This window comes from Apteryx rowi, unplaced genomic scaffold (genome assembly GCF_003343035.1).
Source record: "Apteryx rowi isolate R43461 unplaced genomic scaffold, aptRow1 scaffold_363, whole genome shotgun sequence".
Classification (NCBI taxonomy): Eukaryota; Metazoa; Chordata; class Aves; order Apterygiformes; family Apterygidae; genus Apteryx; species Apteryx rowi.
In genome coordinates this window covers 101,334-110,835 of record NW_020450119.1, presented here as the reverse complement: position 1 = coordinate 110,835, position 9,502 = coordinate 101,334, and the positions used below count along the sequence as shown (strand labels likewise).

Sequence of the window (9,502 nt, the reverse complement as noted above, 5' to 3'; positions counted from 1 at the left end):
AGGGAGGCCTGGGCAGCCGGTGCCCTTCCAGGCAGCCGAACCCGAGGAGACCCCGCAGTGCCTCGTGGGAGCTCCTGGGGACATGACGGAGGGCTGCGGCTCCCTCGAGCCCCGCGGGACACCAGCCTCCCCCGCGGGCAACGGCGGCGCAAGGGCAGCCGCATCCCCCTGTCGTCATGGTGACGGGGTTCCCGACCCCCCTCCTCCGGCCGACCCTCACCACCCGCGAATTCAGCCAATCAGAAACTTTCTTCCTTCCCCCGCCCTTTCGCGGCTCCTACTGGCCGGGTCCTTCTTCCACTGCGCTCTTGATTGGCTCGCCCTCTCTCTCTCCCCGCCCCTCCGCCCTTCTCGGAGGGTGATTGGCTGCGGAGGAGCAGGGACGGGTAGGGGGTGCGCCCCGCCTCCGGCGGGCAGGCGGTGGCGGCGCCACAGGTGTCGCGAGCGAGCGAAGCGAGCGCGCAGGCCGGTTCCTTTCGGGGCATCCAGGATTCCTTAAAGGCGGCGCGCGAGCCCCCCCCTCCACGGACTATGTCGGTGTCCCCCGTGAAGCGGCAGAAGATGGAGTCGGTGCTGGACCAGCTCAAGCACCACACCACCGTGGTGGCCGACACCGGGGACTTCAACGGTGAGGGGAGGCGAAGGGCGGCGGGTGGGGGGAGGGGCCCGAGCCGGTGGCCCGTCTCGTCACCGCACCCCAACCCCCTTCCCCGGGCAGTGGGCGCGCCCGGCCGAGGGAACGAACCAGCGCAGCCGGGGGGAGGGAAGGGACGAACCACTGCGGGGGTGGGGGGCTCCCCGCGCGCCCTGCGGGGCCCGGCCGCTAGGCGGGCGGCCGCGGCGCGTTGCGCAAGGTCGGCGTTGGGAAAGGCGCCGTTGCCGAAGGCGGCCCACGGACAGCACGTTGCGTTGCGGCCGGTAACTTTCCTGGCTGCAGCATTACTGCAGCCAAGGGTAGTCAGGCCTCTTGAAGGTCCCAAGAGCTAGAAGGGCACTACGTTTCAGCGCTGGTAAGTTATTCCAATGATCGACTGTTGCGGCTACTGTACTAGTTACTGGACTCCTAGACTTTGCAAAGCCTGCCTTTGTAAGAAACCTTGAACCACATAATATCTTCGAAACTGAGATCTGAGGAAACTGCTCGTATTAAAATGTGTTGTCTCTCCATGCGTTGCAAGCTACTGGTAGTAACACCACTTCTGCAGTTACAGCATAAGTGGTTCTTACCCCGTTTATTTTTAAATTGAGATTGAAAACTGATGAGCAAAGCTCTCTGCCAGTTAAGTTTGCAGGTACTTGTTTCTCCTTGTGCTATAGATTACATTTAAATCCAGACCTTTGTAACTGGCAGGTTGTAGGTTGGATCCAGCTCATCAAATACATTTGCCAGACCCTCCAATGACTCTTTCTTTTCCCCAGGGTTTGACCTGGTGCCTTGTAGAGAGAATGTACAAACCCAGACATTCAGCACCATGTGCTGTTACTAAGATGTCAAGCCTGCATGAGTCACTTGCAGAGGAAATCACATTTGTTGGTATTTTAACACACTTATTCACTTGTCCAGTTCAAATGTGGATTTGGCAAACATTAGCTGAAGGTCCATACTAAGAGGCAGACTCAAAAAGAGAAGTTCTGTGGGGCTAATGAAATTGCTTTTACCAAAAGCCAATGCATTTTTTTCCTATATATATTTATATATAAATAGGAGAAGCAAAGCAGTTGTGAGCAAAGAAAATAATGCAAGAGTGCTTCTGTTTTTTTTGTTTTTTTTTAATCTCATGAGAATGAGCAAGCACTCCCCTTTCTTATAAAGGGAGGTGGAGTTAGATTATGAAGCCACTTGTTCCTGAACTGTCATTGTTTGAAGTCCTGTACAGACAGGCAACTTTTTCAGTTTATCAGAACTGAAAAATCCCTCCATTGAATTTCACTGGGTTGTGTAGAGCAACATGTTTGGAGTCCTGTTCTGCCATCATTCAGAAGCCTGCAATAATCTGTCTCCTACATAGTTAATCCTATAGTGATGAATAAGCAATCTTAAATGGCTACCATCAAATGTCTTCCTATGTTAGTGAATTTAAAACTGCAGAGAGTTAGCAACAGCTCAGGTATGTGTCCCAAAGATAAAGCTGTGTGTTTATATATGTGTATACATTGACACTAGATAACACATACCTGCTGTATGTTTTGGACGGTCTGATTTCAAGAACTGGGCTGAGTGAAACATGGAGAAACTGTTACTTGTCTTGAAGAGCTGGTCTTGCATGACAGGGAACCACAGCATCTGAAAGGTATAGAGCATTGATGCCATTTTGTCAAGCATTAAAGTTAGATAACTTTAGGCCTGTAAGATTTACATACCTTCAAGTAAAACGTGTGCTGAAGTTGCATGAATCTAAAACACTCCCTTGTCTACAGTAGGGAAAAGTCATAATAATGGCAGAGGGTGTGTGTGGTAGGAAAGGGGCTGAATGCTGTCTACTGGAAGTTTTAACATGCCCTTTCAAACACTTTTGCAGTTGATCTCTGGCTACCAGTTGTTGAAAACTGGCACGAGAATAACTGCACCTCTTGTCACAAGTGGATCACTTTTATAGTGCGAACAAGGCTATAGTCAGCATCTGACTCCTAGTTCAGGTTAAACACTTAACTGATTAGGGTGCAGTTGTTGCTAGACTCTATGCCAGTTCTTGTGTAGATATAAAGCTTGTCTGCATCATGCTCCATAGAAAAAGGTGCTGGTTGGAACTGCTCCTGAAGCAAAAGACAAACTCCTTCACTTGTATTTGTAGAAGTAGTGGTGATTTCTTTTGTAGCTGAACTAGCTTGTTTTGCTTTTTGTCTAAGCCAGACAAATATATGCTTACTCTTCTCCCCAGTTCTCCTTGTGGTCACGAGACAAAAGGTGGCCCAACAGTGGATGGGATTCACAGACCCCCACCGAAAGCTTGTGCCAAACAGCTGAAATACAGGCTGTTTTTTTGTTTGTTTTTGAAAGAGCTATTTTTGAATTATACCATCAGCCCTATTCACCTCACATTGAATTAGCATCTGGAAAACACCAAATAACAGTTATCTTCTGAGTGTCTATAGGAATACCTACCTAACCCTTTATAGAGAAAAGGGAATCAAAGAGTTTGTCTTAAACACTTGCTTTTAACCTTTAGGAAAACTGGGTAAAAGACTTAATGAGATTACTAATACTTATTGCCAGAGACCTGTAAGATTCTTCACAAATCCTGCAATTCTGGAGATAATTAATAAGCTCTGTCAAAACATACTTGTCTTAAATTGTTCACTGTGCTTCAGAACTGAGTTTTGCTAATGTACATCTTTATTTTAAGCAATATCCATATAAATTAAAGAGTATTTTGAAGGACCTGTTAGTATGGAATGGACCTATCTATGCAAGGACCAGAATCACTGCCTAGAGGAACTCATTGGGGAAAAAAGTACTTACTTTGTTTTTGCAGTGATAGAAGAAAATAGTACTTTATCAACTTGATTTTTCATCCCTGACTGCAATATGCTGAGGAAAAATGTGCTGGTAATAAAATATCTTTATTTTTGACATTCAGCTGTTTTACCAAGAGAGTTTGTAAGCAGAAATCACTGAAGGGCCTGTAGAGGCTCTCATGCATGTGCTGAGTCAGACACTGCATGCCAAGCAGCTCAACTGTGATTAGGGCCAGAGAATGCACAGTAACAGCCTACTTTGGTAAACAACTAATATCACCTGGAATAGGTGTAGTACAGGGCTTAAGATAAGCCAAAGTTTCAAATATCGTATATAAGGAAGTAAGCCTGGTAGTACAAGGAAGTTACAAGAACAGAAACTAAGAAATTGTGTGCAACTACTTAAAACGCAGTAGGTAATGATTTTTTTAAAAAAAACTTAAAGAGATGAATATCTTTCTGGTTTCAACAGGTTCACACAAATAAAAAAACCCAAATACATAACTGCTAGAAAGGGAGAAAGGTTTCTTTTTCTTTCCTCCTACCCTGTGATTCTTGGAATTCAGCTACATTGTGAACATAAGGATACATGTAAGAAATTTCAGATTAGTATGACTTCTCTTTATGATGTCATTTCCACAAGTTTATTTCTTTTGGGTAGTGCCTAAAGTATTGGGTAAACTTTGCCTGATCTTGTTACTGTAGCCTTGTTATCCTTGAACTGGAACATCTGGCAAATCTGCCAGTTTTTAGGTAGTGGTATTTAAACAACATTTTACAGTAATCTGTTCTATCATGAATGTTACTGTCCTACAGCCATAAGTACTTACATTCTTATATATCTGAGTAAAATCCTTTTACTTACTCAGGCCTGCTAATTATTTTAAGCAGGCTATTTTTATTTCCCCAGCAATTGATGAGTACAAGCCCCTAGATGCCACTACAAACCCATCTCTGATACTAGCTGCTGCTCAGATGCCAGCTTACCAGGAACTTGTGGATGATGCAGTTGAGTATGGAAAAAAACTTGGTGGGTAAGTAAAGGTTTGGTGGGGGTTGTTTTGTTTTGTTTTCTATCTCAGTAGATCTATATTTAAGATGCCTTGTTTATGTAAATAGCGTTTAATATTATTAGCAATATTCTAGAATTTTCCCTCACATGCTCATGGGCATTTCCCTTGTCCCAGAAAGCCTCAATCCTAAAGAAAAAATTCTTGTTGCTAGTTTCAGGTGTGCTTTTTAGAAGTGCACCTCCATTTAACCATTCTGACATGACATTCTAGGATTTCTCAGGAAAACAATCTGACTTGATAGCATTATAGGAGATGGTGTATGAAGGCTAATATTATTGGTGATACATGGAAGAGAGAGAGGGCAGAACATGTACACAGAGCAGAAGTGGTTACTTGAACAGTGGAACAATGTTAAATGGGTTGTAAAATTCAGATCTTCAAATCTATGGCAAAGCTTGAAGACATTACTATTCCCCACCCCCAACCCATAGAAGTAATTGTATTCTTTTTTTCAGGTCAGAAGATGAGCAGATCAAAAATGCTTGTGACAAACTTTTTGTATTATTTGGAGCTGAAATACTGAAGCGGATACCTGGCCGTGTGTCAACAGAAGTAGATGCAAGGTTAGCTTTTTTCCTTTGGGTTACCCTGTCTATGTATACATACAAAAAAGACATTACATGAGTTGGAGAAAGATATTCTTGARTGGACAGCTCATTGTTACAAGACTAGCAAAAACTTGTATTGCTACTATTYGTTCAGTTGGAGAACTGGTTTCACCTAGTTTGCTTGACCAGGATTTGTTCTCATGAAGTTTTGTCACCAAGTTATAATCAAGTAATACAGAGTTTGAATTTTGGTCATCCTCCTGTAGTTCCTTAAGCAAAGGAAATCTTATGCTTCCAGTATATTTAAAATTTTGCTCATTCTCTTCTGTGTGGTATTGTCTTATCCTCAAAAGTAACCAAAAAAAAAATGTTTTTAGCAGTTTATTGCAAGACTTGCATAGGATTTGTCTTTGCTAATTCATTTCTAATTTTCAGATTCTACATTCATTATGAAAAACTTAATAAAAAATTTAGTCTATAATTCTCAAAGTTATCTCAAGTTCTGGATCCTCTTAATCAAAGAGTAGCAGTGCTGCCATACAAACTGCTTGATGGGATTACAAGGGAGTATCTTCAACCAAGAAGAAAAAGCTATTGGAACAGAGATGCTAATGAAATAGGACATAGGACAATGTCCTGAATGTTTTTGTGAGAAGGAAAAAAAAAAAAAAAAGAATTGGAAAAAAGCTCTTGGTTTTAAGCAGTCCTGCTCTTGTTTCAAAGGTTGTCCTTTGATAAGGAAGGAATGATTCAGAGGGCCARGCGCCTCATTGACCTTTATAAGGAAGCAGGAATTGGTAAAGATCGTATTCTCATAAAGCTCTCTTCAACATGGGAAGGGATCCAGGCTGGCAAGTAAGTATTTTTGTACCTGGTACACTGATTCATAGCATGTTTTTGGCTGTTCACGGGCATTTGACAAATGTRTTCTACACTTAAAATAAACAATTGTTTTGAAAACATTGCTCCAGGAAATCTGTTACTAGGGCTATAGCTAACAAGCAAGGTGCTATACTAGAGCTTTTAGCTGAAATAGGAAAAGTTTGTTTCTATGAGGGCCAGACTGTTCCTAAGCAGAATTTCCTGAGATACCATGTTAAGTGGTCTGCATTTTATGCAAGGAACAACACTGAACAGATCGCTTGTTTGACAACATGCATAATAGTGCAAAACATATGGTCTGTTACCTTAAAGCTTATACACYGTAGCACACTTCTAACAAGGTTTTAAGCCAAGAACTTCAGTAGTTTAACCTACTAGTTTATTATGAGAATGCAAAGTCAGTAGGTGAGAATCGCCATTAAGTCAGCCTTTGTCTACAGGGTTCTGGAAGAGGAGTATGGGATTCACTGCAATATGACCTTGCTGTTCTCCTTTGCTCAGGCAGTTGCCTGTGCTGAAGCTGGAGTTACTCTGATTTCCCCATTTGTAGGACGTATCCTGGATTGGTACGTTGCAAATGGGGATAAGAAAACCTATGAGCCTTCAGAGGATCCAGGTAAACTTGCCTTTAACACATTGCTAAAAACATGTTAACTACTCATTCAAACTGCAAGTTACTTTTATAAATCCTCTTATGAAACACATGACTGTTTGTGTGTTATGAGTAATCTTTGAGCTTCCCATGAATTACTCTGAAAGTTGCTAATTTCTCCTCTTTAGGTGTGAAGAGTGTCACTAAGATCTATAATTACTACAAAAAGTTTGGCTACAAAACTATCGTGATGGGTGCTTCCTTTCGAAATACAGGAGAAATAAAAGCACTTGCAGGCTGCGACTATCTCACTATTTCACCCAAGCTTTTGGCAGAGCTCAGCAAAGAGTATGTCAAGTTAACTCCCACACTCAGTGTTAAAGATGGTAAGTCCATTTTTATTGTAATACAGCCTTGTTCTGTCTCCCTTTAATACTGAGTACTAGCAATATATGGTCCTATCTAGTTCTGTGCTGCTTGCTTCCATTCTGTTTTAGGATAAAGCTTGAACCCCTCTCTAAAAGGGGTATTACAGTTGCATTACAACTGTAGTGCAGTTGCTTACAYATAGTCACTTCCTTAGGGTCTGTTTCTGCTGAGCACACTATCCAGAATTAAGATATTGAGTGTGCTTAAATAATGTGCCCTCTTGTGGGTTCTCCTTTCCTCACCCCCAGAAGACAGAGCAGAAGAAGGAATTTTATACTTCTTATGCTTGGGATGAAGTGTTACTAAATATTARCAAGGATGACAAACTTTGTTTAATCATTATGTTAACAGTGCATTAGTGAATGTTCTGTTAGTCCTAGATGTGTAAAGAGTCTCCCCCCCGCCCCAAAACTGTAGAAATGAATCATATACAAGACTAAGTGATTTGTTCTAGTGATATTTTGCTGTGATGGTTTTGAATATACATTCCCACTGCACCATTTTTGCTTTTCCTTAGTCCTACTAGAATTTTACTGCAGAATTTAGAAGCTCAGAGTTGTGCACAGCTGTAGCTATGGGTTACTATGTAGTGTGCTAGATAGCTGGTAGGCATATTATCAATTGGACTTTTGTTAGGCACTTGCYAAATAATCAAAGACCTAGTTGTTGAGCATGTTTGCTTAGATTGTCTCATTGCCTTAGGACTTTTGCATAATTCTTGCTAGTGAGCCTGAAAGTATCGTACCATTGAGAAGCAGATACAAGATAATGCAATACACATGAATATTGTATTTTAAGAGAAACTGATTATCTAGATTTYTTAACACACTGAAGTAATAGTACAGARCAGGAGTGTTTTCACCTTTACATTTGAAAGTGTACTGATGTAGCAAGTCATGTTGAAAGTKGTGCTTAGAATTTTTCAACTGTTAGAGATGGTCAGAAACTTGAAATTTTTAGGAAGTTTGTGGTATTTGAATCAATACCAAGCTGATAATTTTTTTTCTTTCAATTCTCCTTATACAGCTCAGGCATGTGATCTTGAGAAGATCCACCTGGATGAGAAAGCATTCCGCTGGCACCACAATGAAGACCAAATGGCTGTGGAGAAGCTGTCAGATGGGATCAGAAAATTTGCTGCTGATGCAGTTAAACTGGAGAGAATGTTAAAGGTAGATGCTATATTGTGCTGCATCTTTCTGTCTCTCAGGTTCCTCCAAATAAGCAGCTGTRGGTTAGCTGAAGTAAGACTAGGAACCTGCTAGCAAGTCTGATCAAGTTTTATACAAGTGGTGTAATAAGYAGCAAACTGACCACCTACATGGAATGAACTTGGTGTCTGCATTTGAAGTAAGCTTTGCTTTACAGCATGTCAAGAAGGAATTCATGCCAGGTGTATATAGACACATCTGCTGGGAGCCCAAGGCAGTATTTAAAATGGCAGCTAATCAAGATAACACTTTTGTCTTAAGTGAAAAGCCCCTTAAGTCTAATTCTAAACATGTTAGCTTGTCAGCAGTGATACAAGACACAAAGTTAATACTCTTCAGATAGCAAGTTGGAAATAAATCATACTTCCACTCATTGTAGAAGGCACCAAGAACAGACACGTTGAGTATAGCCAGGCCATGTGAAAGTTTTCTGTCAATATAGGGGAGTCTTTAAATGGAACAGAGTTGTGTGCCAAGGAAAAAAAAAAAGTATCATACATTAAGTATACCTGATCTAGGCATTGGTTCTTGGTGACTGACAACTTCTTATATTGACTAAAGCCTGCGTTATTAAAGCACAGTGCACTTCCCAAACCTTCGCTAAACTGCAGTTTGTTCACTTGTTTTTCTAGGAGCGAATGTTCAGTGCTGAAAATGGAAAGTAGGAAAAATCATCATTTTCCTGGCTGGTCAAGACTGAATGAGTGGATCATTTGAAGTTAAATGGATGTACAAATGTCTTACCTGTAAAACTTATATGCTATATATGGATAGATTTCTGTATTATGCTTTTTTAATCAATTTGCAAAGGGACAAATGGAAATTCAATTTTTGTGGCATTCTTGTCAATACATTCAAATTAACACATACTTTCCTTTAACGTGATCATTTCACTGCTGTAGGGGATTCAGTTCATTGTGCTGACATAGTATCAATATTCCAATCAAAGTTATAATGCTGCAGTTTGTATACAAAAAAAAGGACTTTTTTTAAATCCACTTTCCTAACACATTAAGAAGGTAGTTTCATCTTTTCATAACCTTACTGTGACTAAAAAGGAAAAAAAATCCCTTTTTCTAGCCTCAAAGAGAATCTGATTAGCGGTTGGGCTTTTTCTAATGAGCATTGCCTAAAGCTGGTTAGAAAAGTAACTTCTTAGGTAGTGACACTTAATCATYGTAATACCAGAGAGTTGGACATAGAGGTGGCTCTGCTACTATGTGAAAGAATAAGTAAATGAGACTGAATGTAAGAAAGAGGCTAGTCCATGATTTCTTGTTAAGATCTCTAAACATRAATTCTCTGCTGTCT

At 41.1% G+C, this 9,502-nt stretch overlaps 1 protein-coding gene across 3 annotated transcripts; it reads left to right on the top strand.

Annotated features, from left to right (window-relative positions):
* The first annotated feature begins 375 nt into the window (after nucleotides 1-375).
* Nucleotides 376-9,060, top strand: TALDO1 (transaldolase 1). 3 transcript variants are annotated; one of them, XM_026073212.1, is made up of 8 exons: nucleotides 376-628; nucleotides 4,367-4,490; nucleotides 4,985-5,092; nucleotides 5,801-5,932; nucleotides 6,400-6,575; nucleotides 6,740-6,937; nucleotides 8,007-8,152; nucleotides 8,824-9,060. In XM_026073212.1, the coding sequence occupies exons 1-8, from the start codon at nucleotides 532-534 to the stop codon at nucleotides 8,854-8,856; spliced, it is 1,014 nt and encodes a 337-aa protein (XP_025928997.1). In that variant the 5' UTR covers nucleotides 376-531; the 3' UTR covers nucleotides 8,857-9,060. The 3 variants fall into 3 exon arrangements, with proteins under 3 accessions (XP_025928997.1, XP_025928998.1, XP_025928999.1); XM_026073213.1 differs by having other exon boundaries at nucleotides 568-628; nucleotides 4,348-4,490; XM_026073214.1 differs by lacking the exon at nucleotides 376-628 and adding an exon at nucleotides 940-1,010.
* Nucleotides 9,061-9,502: the final 442 nt, after the last annotated feature.